The sequence below is a fragment of the Caretta caretta genome, chromosome 4 (assembly GCF_965140235.1).
Source record: "Caretta caretta isolate rCarCar2 chromosome 4, rCarCar1.hap1, whole genome shotgun sequence".
NCBI classification, from domain to species: Eukaryota; Metazoa; Chordata; order Testudines; family Cheloniidae; genus Caretta; species Caretta caretta.
In genome coordinates, this window is record NC_134209.1 from 50,382,381 (window position 1) to 50,410,287 (window position 27,907).

Consider the following 27,907-nt stretch of genomic DNA (forward strand, 5'->3'; position numbering starts at 1 on the left):
TAAGACTTTCTAGTTAAACAGAGATGTGAACATTGTTTGTCTTGAACATTACCATTGTTTGTTTTAGTCTGGTTTTGGAGGGAAAGCTTTTTCAAGGAGAAGTGGGTAGGAGAATTTTTTTCCTCTTTAACTCCTTGTTTTCCTATTCCCTTTGCATTTCCCCTCTTCTCTTGTTTTCATTGTTCCTCCCACCCCAGAAAAGAAAAGAAAAAAAATCCCAAAGAGTAGAAACGTCAACATTTTCAAAATGAAATGTTTTGATTTTTCAGGTCAAAACCACCTTTCGTTTAGACATTTTCTTCAATTTTATTTAAAAAAAACCCATAAACACAAAACCAAAACAAGCTCGAAATCTAAATAAAACTTTTTGGTTGACCCAAAGTAAAATTTTTTAGACTTTTCAATTTTCCAAACATTGTGAAAAATGTTGGTTTTGGATCAACCTGTAACTTATTCTATTTTCAATTTTTCAGAACCATCACTGAATGGAAAAATCCATTCTTCATGTAGCTCTACTTCGGTGGTTTGTGGATCAGAATCTTATAGTATGTTTCATATCAGACTGCCTATAGTCATATTTATACAGAGTACACACCTATATGACAGAAATCCTTAGTTTGTTTATCAAACACACACATATAAGGTACAAATTATGTGCAGATATCGAAGCAGTAGCTACAATAAATACTCATTCACAGATTCATTTTACTTGTGTGAAAGTCATGACATTAAAATATCTGGGCCACATCCTGTAGTTGTTGCTTGAATAAACTTCCCCTTAGTGACAATGGGAATATTGCTTCAGTAAGGAAGACTAGAGGATTTGGCTGTATAACTTCAATCCAGTGATAGATTCTTTATGAAACAAACAAACAAAAAACCTGCCTTGTGATATCACAGACTGATTTGTTGTCTTGTTTATTTTTTTTGTGGTGCCATGCTTAAGCACTAATTCAGGAGAAAATCATTAACATTTAATAGCCAGGTTATTACCTAACTGGGCATATATTCAGATAAATGATCCTTCTCAAATTCTAACTACACTATGACTGACTGTACAAACATTATTGTAATTAGAGCTGATCCAAATGGAGAGAAGACAGAGGGGAAAGTTGTGAACATTTCCTAGTTTCCTCAGGTTTCTTCTCCCCGCCACCCCCATTTACTTTTGGAATTTCAAAATTCAAAGTCTTGACAAAACTCAAAAAAAGTCAATTAACTTTAACTTTAGTCACTCTTTTTATTATTAAAAACCGATTTTACTTAAGTGCACTCAAAATTTGGGACTTCCTTAAGATTAATGGCTAATTTTTGACTAGTAAAAACAAAATATAACTCTCAGAGGCTCAGTGTGGCCCTTTCTAAACTCAACATAATTTCTCTATGTTACAGATTAATTATATACTATGGGCCAAAATGATGTAGCACGTGTTCCTTTAGCTGGGGGTAGAAAAGGAGGGAAAGTGAAAACTCTTTGTACATTTCAACTCATTGAGTTTCCAACTGACTGCCTGTTGAAGGGGATGTCGTCGGCCCCTGTCCACCACCAGTGGTGGAACATACAGGGAGCGTGGCTTTAAAACAACATTTTAGACATGGGAAAGTCAGAAGCAAACTCAAAGACATATAAAAGGAGTAATAGGTAGGCACAAGAGGGGTATTCCTCAGACCCTTTAATAGAGACATACTACCATAGAACTGTATCTCCAGTTACTCCCAACCTCCGCTCTCATGTGTTCACAACATGGAGGGCATGGGTATGATACCATCAGCATTCTTTTGTGCAGCAAATTCCCATGGGTTTAAAGGGAAGAAGCCATAAAATAACTCCATCTTCCTGGTGTCTGCCCTGGGCCCAGCATTCCATTCTCTCCCACCCCACCCCACCAGAACCTCAGGCTGCCTCATCTTTAGGGGACTAGTCCATACATTTTAAAGGATAGTACTATTTTCATGTACTGCATCTCTACATATAACTGCTGGAGAAGAAATGGCTATATAGCGTCCCATTTGGATGTTGCAAGATAGCCTCAATAAGGACTCCTTATCATCATATACAGTATTCACACACACTACAGAATAATATATATGGTGATACCATGCAATAAGTACCATTATAAATTTAACTTCACAATTCAGGATAGCTTAAGTCACTTGAGAGGTCATCTAGAAGAATGGGGGATTAGAGTACAGCAAGACCCAAAACCCTGGATGACACCAAAATCCCCAAATTGGAGAGGAGGAGAAGTTTCCAAAGAGAAGGGGAAGGAAAAGGGACTTGGAATTCAATATCCTTTCCCCTGCTCCCCAGCCTAGTATCTATAGTGGTCGGAACCAAAATTCATACACCCACAACTTTGTGTGATTTCAAATCTGGATCCTAATTTTGCATAGAAAGCCTAATCTTTTGTAAATAATTTGTATGCTCATTTGTCTCCAAGAGTCATTAATAATTGATACTGCCTTAGTACCTAGCATCTTTAACCATTCAGGCCACAGTTCTAGGCCTCTAGATTCCCGATTTTGAGCATCAGTTGATGTTAACACTGTCTCTGTCACTCAGTCCAATGGGAAGGGTATTTCAATTTGCATCTTTTCTATGGAGTGGGGAAAAAATTCTATGGAGTGGGGAAAAAATTTTGTTAACAGGGATAACTGCTAAAACCTGTTCCATTTCTTACCCTGTTGTTCAGCATTATTCTTATTTAGTCTCAACGGGGGCACCCGAAGCTCTAAAGACCAACTCTGAGGATAGCCTTTCTTTAAAGATTATTACTGGGAGTTCAATGAGGCACTTATACAATTCTGTAACATACATTATAAAAAAAGAGATATTTTAAGGATCAAAATGAAGTTGAAACTTATATCATAGATGGGACCCCAGTAGAACCTGCAACTTCGGTTTTGTGTATCATTTGCAGCCTTATAAAGTAGAGCCTTAAAGTAAAGCATGCACTATCTACATATGAAAGTTTACTAAAAAGGCCTCATTAAAAAAGTGAATTCACAGTATGTTCAGTACAGCTGTTGTCTTACCATTTGCCTTGTGCTGCACATCTGGCGGAAACTGGTCCGGAACATACCATTGATACTCTGGCTGCACAGAACAATAAAACATTATTACAGCAATATGGACTTCATAGACACTTCAAACAAAAGAATAGTGCTATGTTAAAAATATAATTATGCTGTGAAGCTTTTTATTAGTCATACAAAAGTAATTTACCAAAAACCAAAAAAATAAAAAACGTAGATTTGACTCTAAATTTCTATTGATTGAGCTTTTCAGCTTTTCTTTTTCTAACATGTGTTTGAATGCTGTGCACAGTATAAACCTTTCTAAATGCCACAAATCAAAGCCAACATTAGTAACATCAATCAGATTTTCAACAATCTTATGAACACTGTAGATAGGGAGTGAGAAGACAGAGACAAACGAAATGGATCTGAAGACATTACAAACATTTCCATTTTTAACTAGGACCAATGCAAGCAGTTGAGAAGCTAAGAGAATGGTACATTGGACATAGCAGGTGAAGCTGTTCCAATGTGAAGCATGCAGTTTGTCAGCATTCGTTTTCAACACCCTTCATCTCAAAGGTGTATTCCCCTGTCCTCCCATAGACTTAGATGACTGTATCAATCGCATTAGATAGCATCATGTGCCACCTTGAATATGCTGTAGGACAGGAATTTTTTTTTTAAAGACTTTTTCTTCTTTCTACAAGAGGACGATACCAAGATGGGGTCCTGGTCCATAACTTGGGCTCCTAGTCATTATGGTAATACAAACAAACAAGACAATGGTGATATTGCCTGGAAATTCCTCCACATTTTTCATAGGAGAGGGAAATTCATTTCTTTATTTTACTTGCAAAATGTGGTAAATAACTACCAGTCTATTTGAGTCTTAAAGACCATTTTATAAAATTGTTTGTTTTCTAATTACATTAGGACTCAGCTCTTATATACATCTGAGCACTTTCAAAAAACCTTTTAACCTCAGTTGGAGTAGTGTCAGGCTTTCTATCTAGCTTCAGATAGCTAAGGAAGCCTGTGAAATGCAATACATCACCACCCTCAATTAATTAATTGGATGGGAAAATTCTATGTTCCCTCTTTTGCAGAAATACCCCTGGGAAAATTCACATTATCCCCTAAAGAATTCCAATTTATCCATCCTCACTGGGAAGACACTTCACTGATTTCAGTAGGAGTTTTGCCTAAGTTAGAGCTGCAAGATTGGACTCTTGTTATGGACGATGGCTAAGGTCAGTAAAACCTAAATCCTTTTGCAATTATGTAACATTATTCAAGAAGTGACCATAAGCCTAAGGAAAATGAAGACTCACTACAATTGGAAGTTCTATACTTTACACAAGAATTACTAATTTGAGCCAAAGCACGTATGTACATACTTAACTTTAAGCACATGAACAGTGCCATCGACTTCAAGAAGTTAAGCTTGTGCTTAAGTGCTTTGCTCTATTCAGTTCATAATGCACATGCAATTCTCTAATTCACTACTACTTCTTTTCTCTCTCATATTACAGTCTTGAAAGAAATCCAAGGACAGAAGAGAGAGGTATTTCGAGTCAGACTAAATATAAAAGTTTCCTTAAAATTTTTCAGTAGAAACAAAAAATGAGATGCAGAAAAGGTAAACATTCAGAAGCACACAGAGTAAATGCACAGTATTACATTTGTTAAATCAAGACGCTCATTAAATCCTCTCACATTTCTTCTTCACTGAAAATTTCTCAGGGATCTAAACAGCAAAAAGCAACACTATGCTCACATAAGAAAAACATTTCATAGAAACCTCAAAAAATAAGGATGGGAACTTCAAAGCAACAATCAGAAACGGACTGCACCTTCTCAGCACTCCTTTAGGAATGGCAAAATTTATAAACCCAGAGAGTCCTTCTGGTACAATTAGAAACACAGATGATGAAAGCTCAAGGAGGAAAGCCAAAATAATCTGGGACCAAGTCCAAACTGCAGTGAGAAACATTTTACAATATTTCAAACTCTGATAAACACACAGATTAGTGTATTTCTAACACAAAAATGACCTGCTTGCCCACAATTTTCCTCAGATTTCTGAAGTTTGAAAGCATAAAAAGCACATTTTGCAAAGTTAAGCTAGAATTGCTGGAATAATTAATACATTTAATATGTAACATTATATGCATAAATATAGGATTTTAAAATGTGTAGGCTCTTTACTTTTTTGTTTAAAGTGTAATGTAATATTGTTTTACAATAAAATAAGCTTGCCTGAAAAATGACATATTTCAAAAATAATTTAGGACCACCTTCTACTACCCTTACTCATGTTGAGTAGTACCTTAGTCCTCAGGTAGTCCCATTTAAAACACAGCTATCCTGGAGCAAGATATTACTAAATATGCATCAAGATGTCAGCATTTGGCCCTTAGGGCTTTATAGCAGAGTTATGTATCTTGCTACAAGTACATCTCTTTGCACAGAAATGTTTGCATGCTATATAGAGAGGATATGATAGTGCAGTGCTGTATAAAGTCATCCCAATTATGGGATGGCTACATTACTCTTGAATGACAAAACCATACAAGAGTCAAGCAGGTTGTCCAAATAAATATGGTGATTCACTACATACGACAGGAAAATTTGACATTGTATTCAACAAATATTTATTTAGGCCAACTCTTGCTTTCACACAAGTCAAGAAAATAATCACATTGATTTCAACAGGACTAGCGTTTGAACTTTTGTTGTCACTATTATTTATTTTGAATGCCCAGAGACATGCTACGTATCTCACAGAACAATTCATGTTTATGAATACAGGTAAACCATGGTGCACTGTAGAAATGAGACATGACTTGTGATGGGATTCTGAGTTGATCTAAATGATAGTGAAATTCTAATCAAACTTCCTGCGTAAAATTTATTTTCAATAATATTAGATATTTTCTAATTAAATCAAATGTAAAATAACCCCCTTTCCCTTTAGGAACATTATATATAAAATGCATTTATAAAGGTTTTAATTATTTCTCTCTATTCAGAGAAAGCATAAATTGTACAAAACCTATAAAGGTCAGTTTTAATGGTAAAATTCAGACTGAAATCAAGTTGGTGAGATATGTAAGTATGTCAGAGATCTACTCAGGAAGCACTTGAGACGAAGCAGAAGCAGGGGAGAAAAGATGTCTTTTAGCCTTTGGGCCCTGCAGAGACTGATCTCGCCCTCAGCGCCATTCAGAGCACACTCAAGAAATGGAGAGAAATCCCTGCAAGGACTTTCCCTCCCCTTTAGCCCACTTCTGCAGATTTTCCCAAGGAGGCAGGAAAGTGGGACCAGAGTTACAAATTTAACATGAAAAATTATAGGAGAAAACAGAAACATCAAAGGGAGAGAAAAGACTTTTTCAGATGACGGTTGAAAAGAAGTGTGGAATCAAAGGCCAGTCTAGATTTCACAAGAGGTGACAGAGCAGAACTTATTAAATGAAGACTGGGGATTTGTGTGGAGAGAGGCAGGGAGAGAGACTGAGCAGAGATCAGGCACAAGGCTGGTTCAAGTCCATGGACAGCTTTGAAAACACAGAGGAAAAATTTCATCTGGATCCTGAAATGGATTGAGAGACAATCAAGCTCATTGAAGAAGAGGGTAGAATGAATCACTGAAAGGATCACAGTACTCATGTAAGGTTGCCATGTTTTAAGATCTACAAAATGATAACTGACAGAAGTCCTACTCACAGGGTGCTGTTGCTGATCATACATGCCCCTTGATGCCATGTGTACTCGAGGGTCTTGGTAGTGGAGAACTAATCCACAGTTTCCATAATTAACACAAGATGGAAGGAACATCTGAGGTGGGAAGCAGCACCTCTCAGATGGCACAGGGAGGTCTTTTGTCTGTAGGAAAAACATTTTTTTTTAAACCATGCTACTAGCCGCACATGTGGATCAAACAGAATGCCAATACAAATTAACCACTGAACACTAATAGCGAAGAAGGGTCCAGATCCATAATTGGCTACAAGACGTCTAATTTAACCTATTCTGAATGTTGATGAACAAATAAATCTCTCCTGATACAGCATCTTCCGCACACCCTGCCAAGCACCACTGAAATTTTTCTGTTGGATCAAGTATTTGATACCTACCTTGCAAACATTGTTTTCTGGCACCAACTGACATTTTTATCTCTTGTAGTAGCACTCACTGTTCAACCAATACTAACCACATGCAGACTTGCTTAACATGGAACCTGGTTAATAAATAATATAGATAGTAATGAGCCAAATCTTGAGGTCCTCACAGTTTTTGGTCTGTTGTTGCTCAGGCTTTACTGAAGCCCAATGAAGTCAATGGAAATATGCTTTGGTAAAAGACTGAGCCAAAAAAAAAAAAAAAAGTAAAAGCTGGAGTCAGCACCTCACAAATTGACCCAATCAAATAAGTACTTTGCACTGATATACCTATCACTCGTCAGGCACCCTCACAAATATTATCAAATCAATCACAGACCCTTTATTGAGTGAATTTGGGCCAGAGTTAATACAGTGATACATGCTTATAGAGGGTGCTTTCAGAGTACACAAGCATTGTGCTGAGCCTCTGCAAATGGGTGAATTTAATCCCTAGTGAACTCTGATGTAGTGAAACTTGCTCAATGGATAGCATGCCTGTAGCAACTGCCATATATGTAGAGAAAGTTTTCTATGGGGAGCAAAGAGTTTATTATTATGGAATGCTTTCAGAGCTGATCCTGCAGCCCTTACTCTCATGTATCGTCCCAGTGACTTTGGTGGTATAACACAGATAAAAGCTGAAGGATCTGGCCCTTAAGGAGGAAAGATGAGTAGTTTAGAAGTAGGGATTTACTCTACTAGCTCACAGAAGCCTTGAAACATTTAATGTAAATGCAAAACACAAAGTACTGAAGAGGCACACACACACCTGTTGCTTTAATTGCTTCTCTAGAAGTTCTTTTTCTCGCCAACATGCTTTTATCTGTGGAGAAACACAATTTTCACTTTGATAAACCATCTTGACTGCCTGTCCCAAAGCTGCTTCCAACACAACTGTCAGTTAATCACAGAAGACACCACGCATTACACATACACTGGAGCTTCCACAGCACTGGGGCTGGAACAACTCCCATGTATGTGCATGTTATGATGAGATCCTCACTGGCTCATGGGCCATCTACAAGAAACTACTTTGTGTGTGCATGACAAAGAATGCCTCTGCTATCCCTGATCACATCACTGGAGAGGAGTAGGTGGTTCCCCCTCCCCCACATATTGGTGTTTTAGAGTGATCTCCCAACACTGAAGTGAAGGGCTGGCACACCCTCCTCTGACCATTGGAAGGAAGCTCTATGCAGCCATTTCTACTCCCGGCTGGGATCTACCATAGCACAAATATCAATGAGAGAAATGGCTTTAAAACCACCTGAACTCTTTAAAACATTCCCAAGTGGATTAAAATGTCATTCCTCCACAGAAATACCCAATGTCTACTGAGTGGGTAGCATACTAAGGATGTCCATGCTATTCCCATGTGCTTGAATGCCCCGGATGGCACTACTTGTAGCAAGAGGAGTACTTGTGGCACCTTAGAGACTAACAAATTTATTTGAGCATAAGCTTTCGTGAGCCACAGCTCACTTCATTGGATGCATTCAGTGGAAAATACAGCAGGGAGATTTATATACATCTCTAAGGTGCCACAAGTACTCCTTTTCTTTTTGCGAATACAGACTAACACGGCTGCTACTCTGAAACTACTTGTAGCATCACTAGCAATTTTGCATTAAAATGAAATGCTGCCTTCTGTGCCATACATCTTTAATAATATTCTCTCATTTGGGGCCTTATTCTGTGCAATGCTGAACACCTGCTGGGAGGGCTAAATGCCCTCAACTCCCAGTGAAGTTAATGGGAGCCATGAGCACTCAACACCTCTCCAGGAAGCACTCAAGTACCTTATCGGGTATCAATCCCTTGCTTCTTATGCTCCAGTAAAATCCAGTGTCTACAGTACTGCTGCGTGGGTTGGTTAAGAATCAGCTAATACTTCTGTGGTTAAATAAGGAAGTCCAGAGGGATGATAGTACAGCAGAGTACATTCCATAATGACTTGCCACTTATTGCAAAATGTTGCTCAACTTCTGTCACAGAGAAGTCTTGCGGTTTCATTATTTTTAGAGGAGATTGTGAAAGCTCAATATTTTGTACGTGCCATGATTTCATTTCAGCTTCTCCCGTCTCAGAACACTGACATCACACTGGAGATAAAAAAGGATTTCCCAGCAAACGGAACGACTCAGTTCAGACTGCTCTATTAATCGGAATGAGGACAAATTCTGCTCTCGGTTACTCTGGAGTAACACCACTGTCTTGACACTCAGGTCTCTGTAATAGAGCAGGACTTGGGGCCACACATTTTTTATTTCAAAGTTTGGGGATGAGGCTGCATTTCTTATATCAAGTGCATGCCAACAAAACAAATAAAAAGAGAGAGACAAAAGGACTGTGGTTTAAGGATACCGAACAGCCTTTTTAATAAGACACTCCATCCACTTAATTTGGAAGAAGTCTCTCATCATTTCTCATCTCTTTACAACATTGCTTCAGAATGATTTCATCCCACGTGGTGACCTCAAATAAAATCCAATGTCAATTAAAGGAAGTCAAAAAGTCTTGGGCTGTATGGAGAATCAGAAAATAAAAATAAAATGCACATGTGCTGGCAATGGCAACTTTCTTTCAATCATACCTGAGAATGCAGCTTGTTCAATTGGGACTGTGATCTTTCATTAAGTTTTTGCAGTGCTTCTTTCTCTTCATTAAGTCTTTCTCGGTCAGATCTCTCCTTTTTAAAGTCTTCTTCATATATCTGTACCTGAAATTATTAATGTTATTTATGAAATGTATTGTGATAGTGCTACAGTGATTCAAGGTTTCCATTACTCTTTTTTGTTTTTTAAACACACATTCCAAACACATACAGAATTCATCCTAAGAGGGAACTCTCACTGGAATTCTACATTTCCTGTGTCATTTTTACAAACTAAGCAACAAGCAACTGCTAATTTACAGAGCACTTTTTAGACTGATCCCTTCTATTATATATCTACCTTCAACATTTTTTCCATGCTTTTCCTAGCTTTAGTCACACTTGCTTACTCTGTTTATCTGCATTTGATCCCACTCACAAATAATTCACAATCTCAGTATTTGTGGAATATTGCTATATTTGAATGGCTTGCTTGGGAACTGCCTTAGACGTGATTAGCACTAAGATTCCAAATATTAAGGGCGTGGATTCTTCAAGATGATTCAAATGCCGGTTTAAGAGACAAATATTTTAAGTTTCCCCATTTTCCAACGAGCTCTAATGATTAGCATCTTCAACTTCCACTGCTGGATCTGCTGGTTCTTACCATGCAGGCGGTATTCAGGACCTTGCAAGGGATAGTCCCTGAAATGCTAACATGAGGATATATAAAACTGAGCTTATCACTCAAACAGAATGATAGGCCAGAGGTAAGCTGGGACCCACGAAGCATCTCAATGATCCCTCACCGGATGCACCATGAATTAAAAATGTTTTTGCTATTAACCAGCCAGCATTTTTATACATGCAGCACTTAAGTCACAAGTTAATATTACTGCTGTTTCTCTGGTTCAGTGAAGAAATGCCATCAACTGAACCAGAGAAAATGAAACAAGATAACTTGTAAATCACTATCTGCATTACCTACATATAGCTGGCAACACCAGCAATGCTCTTTAGACACTTCTGCCAGTGCATGTAGGCCTATCGGTTCTCTTCCTACATAAAGCTATGCATAAAAGGCCTTTTCAGAGTAGCAGCTCTACCATATTGTCCCCTCAAGGAGGCATGCCCAGTGTCAGCTTGTAGCACCTTGGGAGGGAACACAGCAGGCGTTCCTGCAGAGAGCCATGTCCTATATGTTTCAGCCCATCTACGATCAACCATCACCCCTCCACAGCACCAGCTGTATAGCAGTCGGTCCTGTCATCTTCAGCCTGACAGCCAGGTAACCACATGATCTGTTAAAACTCTGGGAGAGCAGATTGTGCTACAGTTCACGGTGGAGTGACTTATGATACCCCTTTGCATTATAAGTTCTGATGCCCTGAAGAGGGGGTGTTACATAGACTGTGTATTCCCACTTCTCCCTTTTCCTTTGCCCCTACCCTCTTCTTGTTCAGAGCTTAGCCCTTCTGTCCCAGCCAGGGATGGGCCAAAGATGGCTAAGCAATGGAGATGATAATATCATATAGATGCCTATCCCCGATCCTCCTCCACACAACTCTTCTGTCCCCCTTCATGTTGTGTAAAGTCCAGAATGACTATACTGACATCTACAACTAGCAACATACATTAATAAAACTGACCGGCTACATTTCAGTTCCCCCAGGAGGATTTTGAGAAATGATGTACACTATTTTATTGTCTAGCAGAATGAAGTAACCCATTACAGCACAATGAAGTACAAGATTCTGCTCCCCAGCATGTTGCATACACTATATTAGAGAGTCAAGTCTGGCTCAACTGGTCAAACGTGACAGAAACAAGTATTTTATCCCATGTATCTTCTGATCACGTCTATTTGTGTTTCAATAACTTTGCCTAACACTGTACAGGATGACAGACCTAAAATTTAAAAATTTAGGTACTTTTCAGGTGAGTTTAAACTGACCTATTCCTAGATAGAGAGAAAACAAACCAAAGAAAATCATATCCATTTCTCAAAATGATGATTGTAATACTGATTACCTCCAGATTCTCTAACAACAGCAGAGTTTTCTCTGCAGCCAATATGCAAGTTGTGATTTATGTCTGCTTGTGCTGCATCATTCTTCTGAGAGATTAGAATACCGAGATGTGCGACATCCTGGTTTTCCAAGAACAGGATTCTTATACAATTCAATACAGTGCCAGCTCACAAGAAAGGAGGACAGGCAGAATGCAAGAGATCAATATCAGACTAATCAATAACTCTTAAAATATATAATTCATTATGGTAAAATTCAGTCCTGTACAGATAGCTAGCACAATGCCTATGACCTTCTTATATCTGACATAAGCCTTATGTGTTGTTTTAAGTGATGCTGTGAGGGATTGCAGATCTCAAACTTGGGCCTGCAGGTCCCCAAGCACTGCCCAGATAGCGGCCGCTAACTGACAGCACTCCAGAACTAGTAGGGATGGGGGCTAACAGGACCCTGGACCACTAGAGGCTCTGCTCACGAAGCTCCTGACTGGAGCAGATGTCCAGCTCCAGCAATTGGACCAAACACATGACTTAAGCCAGAAGTAGCACAGGAAGTTGTCTGAGCAACTGAGAAACTCCTGATCTGCTGCTGAACTGGATCCTAACTCTTGACTCTGGTATGACCCTGGCATTGTTCCCTGACTCTGGTTTGATCCTCGATACTATGCTCTGATTTTGGCTTCAGCTTGACCCTTAGCACAGCTCTCTGACTATGACTCCAGTCACGACCCTCAGTGTGACTCCTGACACTGATTCTGGCTCCACTTTTGGCGTGATCCAAATCCCAGCTCTGACTCTGGCTTTTGTTTCTGGCTTCTGACCCTGGCTCTGACCAGTAGGTCTAACTGCCCACATCCCCATCCCCACATGGTCATAGACCTTGTGCTGGTCCTCAGGACTGAATTTCATCCAATGACAATGCATACCACTGTGATAACAGGATCTTAAAAGCATCATTTTATCTGGACTAAAGGCAGACTGCTTCCTCCTTTCAAAATCAGGATAACAAGTTAACCAGAACACAGTTCTTAGGAGAAAGGGGGGAAAATAGTACAGTGTTAAACTCATTCAGACTGACTTCCAGGCATTCTCACCTGCTGTTTGAGAACTTCCAATTGGGTCCTCATCTCTTCATGGGTGCAGTTCCTGTCAGCCTTATCCAAATGAGGCACAAGAAAGGACGAGCACTGCTTTTGCAATGCATCCAGAAGGGCCTGCAACAACATGTAACTGCAGACTTGGATTCACCACATCAGATTAATTCCTTTTTAATCATTACAGTGTTGGCATCTCTAACTGAACAGGTTCAAGCAAGTCATGAATTGCTTTTGACTGCATTTATAATTGTCACAGAGTTCATGCGGTATATAAACTGTGCGACTAATATTTAATTACCCAAATTTTCAAAGCGACTACATTCCAGCTTCTAGGTTTGGGACACTATCATTCTGGGAGACTCGGTGCTTAGATTGCATTCATAAGTAGCATTTGCACTTTCAAATCGAGCCATTGGAGGTCTATCCAATTTACATTTACCAATGAAAAATCAGAGTTTTAGAAAGCCTAGAGAAAATTTTGGGGAAAAAAAAAATGTAGGTTCCTAAAGATGGGTTCCCAAAACTAAACATTTTTTAAAAAACATTTAGCCATTACAGTATTTAGCAAATAATGGCTACAGCATGGACTAAACCAAAGACCTTTAAGCACTAAAAGTACACATTTGTACAGCATGAGTTCCACCTCCTTTATCTCTTGGCATGCAGGAGGTTGCGTAGTCCCTATGGCCAGCCACTAGAGGGAGTCATGATTACACACACTACACCAGTATATTACTGCTGCTCTGCTTTTCAGTCCAACCCTGCTATGATACTTTGTATTACTTCCCTTACATTGTTTTTTTGAGATTACTGTATTCAAATTATTCATGGGTTTGGAATCATCTTAAAACTATTGTTTCTCCTCACTCTCTATGACTTATCACCAGCTAACAAATGTCAGATTGCTTTATTATGCTGACATGGCCATTTGCCATTTGGTGTCCGCCCATCTCAACCTCTGTCGAGGAGACCATGCTCAACATTATGCATTTTTAAAATATATAACTCCTGGTAATTGTTTCAGACTTCTCTCCTTGTCTGAACTGTTTAGAGTGACCATCAAACAGCCAACTATCAAAAGGCTCCCCAGGAGTCCACAGAGGAACCACTCCCTAATGTGGATGTCTCTGAATTTTCTCAGAATGCTCAGTAGAGTCCATCTGAAGTGACCTCCTGTTGGCCAGTTCCCATACAAGGTCATAAGGGAGGGACGACCGATTTAGAGAGACAAAGGGTGGGCAGAGCAGGAGTTACAAGGAATTCCAAAAGCACATATGGCCATAGTAACCCAAAGGTTAATATTATGTGCCTTGTCTTCCATGAAATAGTGAGAGTAAAACTATAGTTATAACCTATAGCCTCCCAAGGAGGAAACTGAAAGAGGAGAGAGGACTTTTAATCTAATCCAAACTGCTGAGCTACCTTGAGTACTGTCCTAATAGTTGTGGCGTTTGAGAGGAGCACATTACAATATATGTGCACGGTTGTGTGAATAAGGTTGGATGTAAAGATGAGAGAGTATAAAAATATATGCAGCTGGTCAACTTGTAGATTCTCTATATTGTATCACACTTCATGGGGCAGCCTGCCCCTCTGAGTTAGTGTTATTCTGGACCATTCTATTTCTGCAATGATATTTCGCTGCTGTGTACAAGTAATAAAATTAATGGAGAGCCAAATATCTATGGCAACCCCCAGCCTGAGCGGAGCAGTATGTCCTAATTCTCTGCAAGATATACTCCTGTTAAAATAAAATTTAATTACAAGTTGGGGGTGGGATTGAGGGAGGCAGGAAAGAGACTCTGTAAAGCTTAATGGGATCACAACACATTTGAAAGCTAAAACACTCTCCTGGTCTGTGCCTAGTCAAACCCGTTCTTTTACGTATGATTTGTTAAGTATAGATGCTTGGGATGAATGTGAATGAAATCTGGTTTTATTTCCCCCCCTATGCACGTGGTATCCACCTGTGCCTTGTTGCACACTGTGGTTCAGGCTCTCTGATTCAAAGATGACCTTATTTCATTGTTCCCTGATGAGGTATTGTTTCCCCATTTCTCTGATTTTTTTGCACTGAATTTTATGCATTCTGTCTCCTTTTATAAATCAGTCACCAAGCTTATAAAGCTTATTTGTCATATCCATTTTAACTCTGCTGACTTTATATACACCTTTAAAATAAAAACTTTGATTAGTTTTTTAGGTGGCAACAATTCCAACATACTTTATGTCACAGATCTGTGCTAGCTCCAGATCAGCTCACCACAAACACAGGTGGAAGGGGAGGAGATGAATTGGAAGAACATTGTGAATTTTCCTAGTATATCAGAATTATACACGTGTGCTGTAAATAATTTTGTGCTGATCCATTAGGAGAATTCACAGATTATTCTGTGGCCCTCAACAGTTCTCATTTTTATAGTACCTGGAGGAGGAGGAGGGTGGAAGAAATCTACTGTTTATGTATTAAGCTACAATCTAAAATATGCGGCAACACTGCTTCTCAAGCCATCTGGAAGGATTGTTTTTATGCTGTCTGCAAAACAAGTCTCTGCTTCTCTGTTTATTAATTAATTTCTTTATTTCTAATTATGAACAGTTGCCAATTCTTGTGATTTTGGCACAAATCTCATGATATTGGGTGCTTTTCTTAAAGGCCCAGCTCCTGGAGTCACGAGATGATGTGAGAATCTCAGCTTTCCCCCTCCCCCGAAGTCTCTAGACATCATTGTGTGGAGAAAAAGCTGGAAAATGTGAACTCTAAAGGCTTGAAAAAACATAAAGCGAATAAAAAGAACATTTATTTTTTAAATCTCATGATTTTGGGGCAGTCTAACTCAATTTTTGAATCCATCGGGCTGGTAATACTGTGGACAACAGTTTCTATGTACATTAGTGAAATAGTTATAGAAGAACCCAAATACAAGGTAAGCCAGAAAGAACAATTCTCTCTTTCACTCAGTGAGTTCTGTATTATAGAGCAACAGGTATCTCACTGGCAGCACAGCTCTTCCCAAATGAGTATATTTCCCACCCTCCTCCTCAGTCCCAACCACACTACAAGACCCTAGCAAAACAGAACAATATGTTCCAGTAAATTATTTTATGAATAGACCTTCGGAGCTGAAGTCACACAAAGTTCCTGTGTGAGTCCGGTCAATGCATTTCGGAGACAGCTAGAGAGACCACAAATTCAGTCAAATTTTTTTACAAGGCAACATGCATTTTCCTTGCTTTGAATTTAGCCTATGCATCACTCAAAGTTACGTCACAGTAATTTTTAAGAGCAGTATATTTCCTCAGGAAGCTTTTGTGGTTTACCAAGAGGTACATTGTTAGAAAACACATCTTGCTTTCTGTGCTCTCTTAATTCAACATTTACTACATTCCCCCCTTTTTAAAAACAGCATTTCACAGGGCGCTGTCTGGTGTAAAGGATTTGGATTCTGAGCTGTAAGGCAAGAGAAGGAAGGTGGTTGGGTGCCAGGAGAGAAAGATTGTGGTGAAATAAAGTAAAAAAGAGCTTTGCCATTGACTTCAACTGGAGCCAGGATTCTACCCTATAAAGCTGAGCAGGGAAGGGAGTAATGTTGCAAGGGGGAGAATGGGATTATGTCTGGGGCGACATGGGTTAGGGATCAGAGGAGATAGCGGAGGGAAGAGACTGCCGATGTCAGATAGAAGAATTTGAGAAATGAACATTGCTGAGGCAAGAGGATGACTAGGAACCCACAATGTGCTTGAGTCAGGTTTGGAATTTGAAGCACAGAAGATTGTGTGTGAGAAGCCGAAGCTTCCTCCAAAGCTGGCCTATAGGAAATTTACATTCCCCTTCTTAGTGCAACTGTCTGTCAATAGCAGCTGGCTGGAAGGGTGGGCTTAGATAATCCCTTTCCTGTCTCCACTAACCATAGCTCCCCACAGTAGTGATAAGCGTTCCACTGCTGTGCACCCACAGCAACACAGCAGATGAGCAATATGGGAGGAGAGAAGAGCGCCCGATTTTCAACATTCAGGGTCTTCCACTTTGGCATTATCCAACAGCAAAGTCCCCTGAAATAAATTCAGGTCAAAGATACAAAAAATATTAAAGCAATGTTTCCCATCTGACACCTTTCTCTGTCTATACCTTGTTGAGGCGACTTATTTCACATTCATAGTACTCTTTCTTTTTGGTCACTGAAGCTTTTTGTTCCTTCAGAAGCTTGTTCTCTTCCTTCAGTTCATTCAATGCTTCATTTAGGATTTCTTTTTCATTCTGAAATGTAAAAACATTTAGAAATGTTGATAAGGTTCAGACGAAAAAAAGTTTCAAGTATGTTTTCAGACTATCTGCTGTCTGACAAATGTGTTGCACTTTTGTTATCCCAAACAATTGTGCCAAACTACTGGAAGGAGAAGCAGCAGGAAAAACAATGGGTCGCTGGAGCCTGATGCTATAAAATGTGCTGAGATTGCGCTGCGCTGCCTACTCACACGATGAGAAAAAAAGACAACATACCAGCCCAGATCCTGACCCCTTCATGTAGTCGGGTTGCAGAAAGGGGCCTTGAAGCCAGGCATCAAAACAGATGAGGTTGCAGAGAGATTATTACTCCAGCTCTACGTTATAATAGTCCCCCATAATAGTCCCCAGCACAGGAGGTGTCCCTAGCTAGGGTTGCCAGGCGTCCAAACGCCTGGTCGAAAAGGGACCCTGGTGGCTCCAGTCAGTACCACTGACTGGGCGGTTAAAAGTACCGTTGGCGGCGCAGCGGGGCTAAGGCAGGTTCCCTGCCTGACCTGGCTACGCAACCGGCATGTCCCTGCAGCCCCTAGGCACAGGTGCGATCAAGGAAGCTCCACGTGCTGCCCCCGCCCCGAGCACTGCCTCCGCAGCTCTCATTGGATGGGAACTATGGCCAATGGGCGCTGTAGGGGGCAGCGCCTGTAGGCATGGGCAGCACGTACCATACAGAGCCTCCTGGATGTTCCTCCGCCTAGGGGCCGGACATGGGGCCTGCCTTAGCCTCACTGTGCTGCCTGAGGTAAGCGCTGCCCGGCCGGAGCCCACACCCTGAACCCCCTCCCCAGGTTGGAACCCCCTCCTGCACCCTAACTCCCTCCCAGACCCCGCACCCCAACATCCTGCCCCAGGTTGGAACCCCCTCCAGCACCCAAACACCCTCCCAGACCCCGCACCCGCTCCCACACCCCAACCCTCTACCTCAACCCGGAGCCCCCTCCCATACTCTGAACTCCTCATTTCTGGCCCCCCCCCGGAGCCAGCACCCCCAGCTGGAGCCCTCATCCCCTCCCACATCCCAACCCCCTGCCCCAGCCCAGTGAAAGTGAGTGAGGGTGGGGGAGAGCAAGCGACGGAGGGAAGGGAGCTGGAGAGAGTGGGGGGCCGGGCCTCAGAGACTGGGTGAGGAAGGGGCAGGGCCTCAGGGAAGGGGCAGGGAAGTGGGCCGGGCAAGGGTGTTCAGTTTTGTGAAGAAGAAAGTTGGCAACCCTATCCTCAGCACAGGCTGGAGTGCAGCAGTGCTCCAGCAATCCCTGGCTAATGAAATGGTTCCTGTAGCAGGTGACAATTAAGAGCAGACTTGAGGTTGCTCTACATTGCAAGAGAGGCTGAATCAGCACCCAGCCTGCTCCAGGATCAGGGAGCCATCAAAGTAGCTTAAAGTTACCTTTACCCCCAACCCAGCTGTGCAGAGTGGAGCATGACCACACTTAACTATTACTCAATTAAGGAAAGTATCCCTAATTAAGACAGCACTTTTACCATGTTATTTTTAAGATAGCATTGTAGGGATTAACATGACTGGCACATTAAACATACAGTCCAATTCTGTTTTCACATTACATCTACAGTCTTGCTGATGTCTGACCGTAAAACACCACTGGCTTCAATGCAGTTACTGTGTGGATTTACAGCTAAATGGAGGTGAGATCAGTATCCAACTCCCAGAGTGACAGTACTGTACAAGCTTCTCCTCATTGCTCTGAAGGGTTAAAACTTTCCTCACTAGCTGCTTTTGTCAGACTGAGTTAGATCAGACTCATTTTGACATTTTTCTAATTTAATTTTAAAACTTGGGACTTCTTGTACAAAAGGAGAAATAAAATTAAGAGATTTTCTGAGGTCTGCTGCTTTGGGCAATAATGAAACAAACTACAACAAACCTAAACCCAGTGTGTTTAAGCACACTGCAGGCCATAAAACCCATTCTTATGTACAACAGGTGTGCCTCAGTGCAGTCAGCTGCTGTGTTTTATATGGTATTAAAATGCCCACAAAAAAAGGATAAATCTTAATGTCCACATCCACCCACTGAAAAAGCACTTTGCAGGCTTACATTTCCTGATAACGAGGCTACATTCCATCACCATACTCCAAATTAGTTGGAACATTTAATTTCGTCAAAAAAGTGCGTAAATTTTAGCAGAGCATCTCCTGATTACAGATACATGAGTAAACTTGGAGCTTGGTTTTTTTAAGTTATAAAACTCCTAAAAATCCTTATAAATGTTTTCATCTCTTCTTACCTTGACAATTACTATTATTTCTAAGGCTTCACCCATTCCTAAATCCCAACAAATGCAAAATGTTGGGTCTCCCCTTCTGATACATACAAAAGAACACAACCATATCACTACCTCATTTAACCAACCTCCTCTAGTTCTCTAGTCAGTTCGGATTCCAGTTCAAAACTGCCATCCTTGTTTTAAAACCCTCCATAGACTTGCTCCAGAACAACTCACTGTCCCCTACCCCTCTCCCTGCTCTTCTTCTCACATTCTCTCTCATGTAAACACAGAACTCCTCTCTGTCCCTTCACTCACCCTCACCACTGTTGCTCTGAGAACCTTTTCTGCAGCGGTTGGTTATCTAGGAAAGCCTTTCATATCTTGGCCTTATTGAACTATCCATTTTCAGATCCCACTGGAAAAATACATCTTTTTGTCCCTGGATAACACCCTTTTAATGCTACTCTCCTTCCACTATCTATTTAAAACTTTATGTATGTTTTATTTTAACTCTGCAGACTATCTGAGGTTTGTATGAAGGATGCTGCCAAGTTGTCATACTGTGTTGTACATCCTTTAATCCAATGGTTCTCCAGCTCTTTCATTCTTTGGACCACTTCATCAGAGAAGGATCCTCTCATGGGCCTTGCTGAATCAGGGCCTAAGACTACAGACTACCAATGAAACGTTAGAAGAGGAGATGAAAAGCTTTACATACAAAGATATGAATTTATCTTATGGCAGCCAATAGCAAACATTAATACAGGTAAAGTGGAAGCGATGCATTCCTCCAACTGCGTCAGTGTCTCATGTCATCATGTTTTGCATGAAGAACACAGAACCGTGACCTGACTTCAAGTCTAAGGGTATGTCTACACTTACATTTTATAGCGCTCTAACGTGCTGGCACAGGGGCATGAAAAATCACCACCCTGAGCACAGCAAGTCTGAGTGCTTTAAAGTGCTAGTGTAAACAGGCTCCTCATTGAGGTGGATTACCAGGAGCACTGAGAAAGCTCTCTCCCAGCGTTCGCGCGTGACCACACTCGCACTTCAAAGCGCTGCCGCGGGAGCACTTGGAAGTTTCCAGTGTAGACATACCCTTAGAACCTGAGCTAGGAAACACATATTACAGGGCATAGTGTGTTTACTGTTGAACTACTCAGAGTAGTCAGCACTATACCAGATAGTGTTTGCAGGACTGGGCCTAACAGTAGTAAGTTAAAGAGCTCTTTAAATATTTATATATGTATTTGACAACATGTGCTCTGTTAAACACACACACATATATTTACTACCCTAAATTATCCTTAAGCACTTTGTGTATGTATCTAGCAGTTAAGGCTCCCCTTTAAATTCCTACAGTAAGAACATAAGAATGGCCATACTGGGTCAGACCAATGGTCCATCTAGCCCAGTATCCTGTCTTCTGACAGTGGCCACTGGCAGGTGTGCCAGAGGGAATGAACAGAACAGGTAATCATCAAGTGATCCATCCCCTGATGCCCATTCCCAGCTTCTGGAAAATAGAGGCTAGGGACACCATTCCTGTCCATACTGGCTAATAGCCATTGATGGACCTAACCTCCATGAACTTATCTAGCTCTTTTTTGAACTCTGTTATAGTCTTGGCCTTCACAACAGCTTCTGGCTAGGAGTTCCACAGGTTGACTGTGCATTGTGTGAAAAAATACTTCCTTTTGTTTGTTTTAAACCTGCTGCCTATTAATTTCATTTGGTGACCCCTAGTTCTTGTGTTATTAGAAGGAGTAAATAACACTTCCTATTTACCTTCTCCACACCAATCATAATTTTTATAGACCTCTATCATATCGCCCCTTAGTCATGTCTTTTCCAAGCTGAAAAGTCCCAGTCTTATTAATCTCTCCTCATATGGCAGCCATTCCATACCCCTAATCATTTTTGTTGCCCTTTTCTGAACCTTTTCCAATTCCAATATATCTTTTTTTGAGATGGGACGACCACATCTGCAGGCAGTATTCAAGATGGGGGCATACCATGGATTTATATAGAGGCAATATGATATTTTCCGGCTTATTATCTATCCCTTTCTTAATGATTCCCAACATTCTGTTTGCTTTTTTGATTTCTGATGCACTTTGCGTGGATGTTTTCAGAGAACTATCCACAATGACTCCAGGATCTCTTTCTTGAGTGATAACAATCAATTTAGACCCCATCATTTTGTATGTATAGTTGGGATTATGTTTTCCAATGTGCATTACTTTGCATTTATCAACACTGAATTTCATCTGCCATTTTGTTGCCCAGTCACCCAGTTTGGAGAGAATATTTTCAGCATTTTCTTTTATTGAGCATAAAGAAAATTCACCCACTTACAGATCTGTTTGAGAGGGGACAGGCGTACAATCATATCAGTATGCTTCCCCCCGCCCCGCTCTATTGCTCTATTCATCAGCCCTCTGCCAACTTTTGGAGTGACACAGCCACTGGGAGTCACCTGCATTTCTAGAGATGGATCTCCGATCTACCGCCTCCTCGAATCATAACACCACCAGACAAGGAACCCCGATACTCTATTCTTATCTCACTGGTGTAATTCATCCCACGCTGTATCTCTTACTAGAGCAAACCCCATGCAACTCTATGGACACACACAATCAAGTAGGTAAAGTGCAATCCTCCTACCGCTTTCTGAAGCAGTCCATCTCTGGCCAAGGCTTGCAGCCTCTCACACTGTTGCTGATTCTGCTGCCTTTCTTTCTCCAGCTCGCTGACACTCCTCTGTGATGCACCCAGTTTCGCTTTCACTTCTGCAAGCTGTAAAATGATCACACACACTCACAGCAGGGGCGTGACTGAGCCAGAGGACACTTGAATGGAGTAGTATCCCTAAGGCTCCTTCAAAACCTTCCTGCTCTCAGCACGCAGCTAGACACAGAGAAGGAGCCAGAACCGTTTGTACGTAAATAACACCCCCCCCTTTCCTAAATCATACTTGTCTCTCTCTAATGGAAATTTTTAAACACTCTGGCCCTGGGCCAGATCCTCAGCTATTGTAAATCCAATTAGCTCCAATGATTTAGCTGCCAATTTACATCCGTTAAGGAGCAGTCCCTCTAAAGATTTTCCCACATTTAATGCTCTTTTTTCTTCCCTATCATGGGCTCTTTCTGCAAAGATGTGCCTCATAATCCAACTGGGGGTAAAATGATCATGCACTGATGGAGACAAGTCATGTGTATTCTCTCTGTGTATAAGCAATTCAGAAAAGAACCGTGTGGTCTATTAATAGAGCTGGTGGGGGGGGGGGGAGGGGATTAACATTTTATTTTTGTTTTCTACCAAAGACAAATGGGAATTTCTTTTTCCTATAAGGCAGTTAGAGGCAGACACTGATGGAAATTATGATTATTTATTTAAAAGAAGAAACCACACTCAGGCAGCTGAGTTTGCTAACTAACTAATTATGGTATTTTCAAAAGAAATGTGAAAGGAGGGAGGAAGAGACTACTACTTGTTTTAACAAAATTCTTAATAAAAGTAGTAACAGTATCTATTTAAAATAAAAGAACAGGAGCTCCTTGTACCGTATAGCCTCTCATGGGGTAAAATCCACCCACGCATGGAGCAACTTCAGCTTCCCCTACCTGCATACCAAAAAGGGGATCTCCATGCTGGTCATTCATAAACCAACCTAGAACAGAGCATAGGGGATGGCACAGGGGCATTTGGGGCTGTGGTTGTGCAGTTCCAGTGGCTTTGGCACATACTGCCCACCTGTAGATTAATTCTCAGGGAAGCATGGCTTAAAGTGGGCACAGTTTTCATGATCTTGTGGAGGGTGTGAGGACCCTTGTTTTGATGACCACAACAATCCTCACAGGACTTCAAAGACCACTTTGAACCTCAGCTCCAGTAACTGATTGCCAGAAAACCCATATGCACGTTACTTGCTCTTTTATATTCAAACTCTCAATTTTTCTTTTACGTGAGGGGTGGGGATGGACATAGAATGCAAATGTTTTAATGTTATTTTTCAAGTTATACCTGTAGTCTAGTTTGTATTTAAGGATGGGGCTGCTGTCAGCTGGTGGCACTTTTAGAGCCAGATAGAAACAGTCAAACCTACCTTTTTTTCATAGTGCTGTTTCATACTTCTAAATTGTTGATCCCATTGCTTGTTCACCTCCAGCAGCTGCAATTATCAACCAGTAATTCTCAGTGAGCAACACTTGCCTGAAGTGCATTATTAGATAGTTTAAACTGACTAATTTTTTAATCCTGAAGGTAACAGAGGTGTTCAGAATCTCCTCATTATCTATGGCCAATTTACATTCAAGAAGAGAAAGTCCAAAGGTTGTCGACCTTTGTGGCATGTCTTTCATTTCTTTGCTATTTGCATTCCGGAATACAGTAATGGTGGAGATATAAACTGACCTTTCCCCATCCACAACAAAATAGTTGGGCAAGGAGGGACATTTACATCTCTCTGATATGCAGTAAATTGCAGGTGACTCATGTTAAACACAGTAGCAATGCAAATAAACTACCACTCCCAATTTCTTTCTGAAGTTACACACACTTTTTTCCTTGTTTACAGTTCACTATATCTTGCCAGGTACATATGATAGGTGTTTTAGATGTTGCAAACCTCACTTGCCTTACTCATATGAAAGTGCCATTGAGTTTAGCAAGACTATTTCCATATATAAAGTGAAAAGGGATTGGCTTTTATCAAAATAGGGTCCTACCAAATTCATGGTCCATTTTGGTCAATTTTATGGTCCTAGGATTTTAAAAATCATAATTGTCATGATTTCAGATATCTAAATCTGAAATTTCACCATGTTGTAAGTGTCGGGGTCCTGACCCAAAAGGATTCTAGGGGGGTGTCACAAGGTTATTGTAGGAATGTCGCAGTATTGCCACCCTTACTTCTGTGCTGCTGCCTTCAGAGCTGGGCAGCCGGAGAGCAGCAGTGCTGACCGGGAGCCCAGCTCTGAAGGCAGCGCCGCTGCCAGCAGCAGCGCAGAAGTAAGGAGGCCATGGTATGGGTTTGCCACCCTTACTTCTGCGCTGCTGCCTTCAGAGCTGGGCCCTCAGCCAGCAGCTGCCACTCTCCGGCTGCCCAGCTCTGAAGGCAGCAGTGCAGAAGTACGGGTGGCAATACTGCAACCATCCCTAAAATAACCTTGCAACCCTCTTTTGGATTGAGACCCCCAGTTTGAGAAACACTGGTCTCCCCTGTGAAGTCTGAATAGTATAGGGTAAAAGTACACAAAAGACCACATTTCAAGGGGGAGACCGGATTTCACGGTCCGTGATGTATTTTTTACAGCTGTGAATTTGGTAGGGCCCTAATCATACATGTAATTGGCACATAAAAAGTTAGCAGTGAACCAATACAAATGGTTTACACTCTTCAGATATGCCCCCTGGAAGCACCCTGAGATCCGGCACACATGGATCACTGTTTAGGATGGTCACAAAAAGAAACATTCCCAATTTGCTAGGAGTCAGACACCCAATAAGCAATCTGTTGCTGCTCAACATTACCCCTTGGAATTACTATGAGCATTAATAAAGTTTGCATTAATGTCTTATAAATCCTTACTCAGGGTTCAAGAAATCATTAACCTTCAGCTTGGCTACACCACCTTATATCAGCACATTATTACTGTGTTTTCAGTCCCAATTCTGCAAACATGTATGTTCTTGCTTAACTTTATGTATGTGAAACGTGCCAATGGCTTTAGTCACATGCATAAAGTTAAGCATACACATAAGTGTTTGAAGGTTTGGGACCTTTGTTTGTGACAAACTGTGAGGCAAGAATATTTTGGTTCCAGAATGTAGGACTAGCATTCCACATGGAAATTATGGCCCTGATTCTGCCACTGACTGCAGAGGAACGGCTAGAAAAGTAAATATTAATCAGTGTGAGCAACAGTATCAATTTGAACCCTTTGATTTCCTGCTTTGGGAGACCAAAATTTATAATTACATAATACTATAATCAGTTACCTCTTGTCTCTGTCTTTCCAATATTCTGATCTGTTGTTCAAGGGTATCTGTTGGTATGTTGTTCTTTTTTGTCAGTAACGTACACTTTCAAAGGAGAGAAAAAAACAATATTTAAAATAAATCCTTCTAATTAATACCCCCAAATTCAATATTATCCTATACAGCACTTATCTACCCTACATGTCTATTATATTAATGTTTATAAAGCAATTTGAAGAGGGAAATTTCTATTTAAGTGCTATATTTATATTACTGTCCCTTGAAATCTCCCTGGTAAGGCAAAAAGGCCTTAAATTGAACAAAAATGTAATTTACACTCAATTTAACATTTGCTTACTCTGTGGCGAAAATGAGAATTGTGGCCAACTGAAGTCAATGGAAATATGCCAATTTACACGAGCTGAGATTTTAGCCCATTGTGTATCATATTGTGTTACAGGTGCAACTGTTTAAAAAAGCAGTTTGCAAAGTCAGCAAAAGCCTAATGATTTTCTTCAGCTTTCTACATTCATATTTTGCTTTTTGTTTTAAAGATACTGTGTATTAAAGAATTGTTTGCCTGCCTCACAACTAATAAAGGTCCTGTGCTTCAAACACTGACCGCTAGGCATGCTAGCAGGCATGAATAGTCCCATTCATTCATGGGCACTAGTACAGTAAGCATTATTTCCAGCAGTAAGTGTTTTCAGGAGTGGGCCCATAATTAGACCCATAATGGGTTCAAATATACTTCATAGGTAATTTGTAGCCAGTATAGTTTCAGGCAAATCCTCATTTTTATATTATTAGCCCAATAGATCATAATTTCCAAGAAGCTGTCACAGGTTCTCATAACAAACCATGATGCACACTAGCTGTATGTAGAAACAGAATTGTAATTGGAATAAATATACATAACACAGAAAAGCGCATTGGCTATGTCAAATGCTTGGTAATTGAAAGCGTTGTTTTTAATTCCTCCCCACCTAGGGTGACCGATGTCCCATTTTTATAGGGACAGTGTCAATATTCGGAGTTTTTTCTTATATAGGTGCCTATTACCCCTCTCCCCCACACACACAGTTCTATTTTTTCACAGTTGTATCTGGTCACCTACCCCCACCAAATATCCAGTCAGTAGCCTGGTTTTCAGACCAAAACTGTACTGTCAATTAGAGGTCTGCTAGGACCTAATTTTAAAGCCTGATCTGAATCCATCTAGACCACAGCAAACCTGAACTCAAGTCCAGGCATATCAAGTTGTTTTCATTCCTGACCCAATCCCGACACTTATAGTTGGACCCTGTCAAGTTCCAGTTGGATTGCAAGGGTCTAGTTACTGGCCCAGATTCCATTTTCTTTACCTTGTTTCCTCTGTGGAGCTGCCAGGACTAATTACCCCCCAATCCTGCTCACCCTTCTGTGACCCAATCCCTTGCCACTCCTCCCTAACCTGTGTCTCACTGCCACTGCCTCATCCTTGGGGGTTGGCCTGGGGGAGCTTCCCACTCCCCATGCCCGCAATCTGTCTTTGGCTGCCTCCTGCCCATGGAGTTGACCCGCTGGTGGAGTTTTCCGCTCCTGCCAGCGGCTACGGTCCCGCTGTACTGCATGCGCTATGTGTCAGCCCACAGCACAGCGTGTCAGCCCAGGCAAGGAAAGCGCAGCCTAACGCAGAATTCTCAAAAGCTATCAAATATAGTTTGCAAATTCTTTTTTATTCAATAGATACATATAGACAGCTTTAAGGACAAATTGTGATTGGCTTTAAAAGTCACAGCTCACACTTTCCAGTCGAGAAACACAATGCTAGTAAATTCAAAGAACACCCCGGTGCCCGTGGCTCAAATCTGGGAATAGCTAACAGTGCCTCAAGAAGCTGCCTTGTTACCCTGGCAACTGGCCACTCCCAAGATCAGCCTCTTAAAGAAAAAAATTAAAGATTAAAAAAAGGAGCTAAAGATCTATAGCATTCCAGTATCACCTTCGTACATTAAAACAGAATACATTCATTCTGACAAGACTATTTTAATGCACAAGCCTATAATGATCCATCCACAAAATGATAGCTCTAAATGTCTAATTAGTTTGCACATTTCCATTAATTAAACAACATGCCACTGATACTGCTCCCCATCAGAGATGCTCACTTACCTGTGACTGGTCTGCTGAAGTTTCCGGGCCATTCATGCCTGTCTGTGGCAGTTGACAGTGGCTTTGGATGTCTGTTTTACTGCAGGTCTTTAAAAGAAGGCAAATAAAATACGTACTTTAAGCAGGTGGGGTTGTCCGAAGGAGGGGGAAGGAAAAAGTTCTATTAAAACATGTGTCTCAAAAACTTCACAGAAAATGTTCCCAACTAGTTGTGCGTGTGAGGAAGCACCACAGAGTAAGATATAGGTGATGGAACTCTGATTTAAACCTTTTTTGCCTTCCATACAGGGGCTTCCCAGAATGTCTCAAGCATGCTGTCTGTGACTAATGTATGAGACAGGATAAG

The 27,907-nt window shown here is 40.9% G+C and overlaps 1 protein-coding gene across 1 annotated transcript in view; it reads right to left on the reverse strand.

The window, feature by feature from the left end:
* The window catches only part of TNIP3 (TNFAIP3 interacting protein 3), a gene marked incomplete at its 5' end in the record, with an annotated part of 97,768 nt that overhangs the window by 10,541 nt on the left and 59,320 nt on the right, over positions 1–27,907 (reverse strand). Inside the window, 10 exons of the mRNA XM_075127374.1 lie at positions 3,037–3,097; positions 6,751–6,909; positions 7,957–8,010; positions 9,781–9,906; positions 12,904–13,023; positions 17,036–17,164; positions 22,090–22,221; positions 23,534–23,599; positions 25,429–25,512; positions 27,562–27,648. Coding sequence (XP_074983475.1) covers positions 3,037–3,097; positions 6,751–6,909; positions 7,957–8,010; positions 9,781–9,906; positions 12,904–13,023; positions 17,036–17,164; positions 22,090–22,221; positions 23,534–23,599; positions 25,429–25,512; positions 27,562–27,648 — 1,018 coding nt within the window. The remainder of the gene's footprint in view (positions 1–3,036; positions 3,098–6,750; positions 6,910–7,956; positions 8,011–9,780; positions 9,907–12,903; positions 13,024–17,035; positions 17,165–22,089; positions 22,222–23,533; positions 23,600–25,428; positions 25,513–27,561; positions 27,649–27,907) is intronic.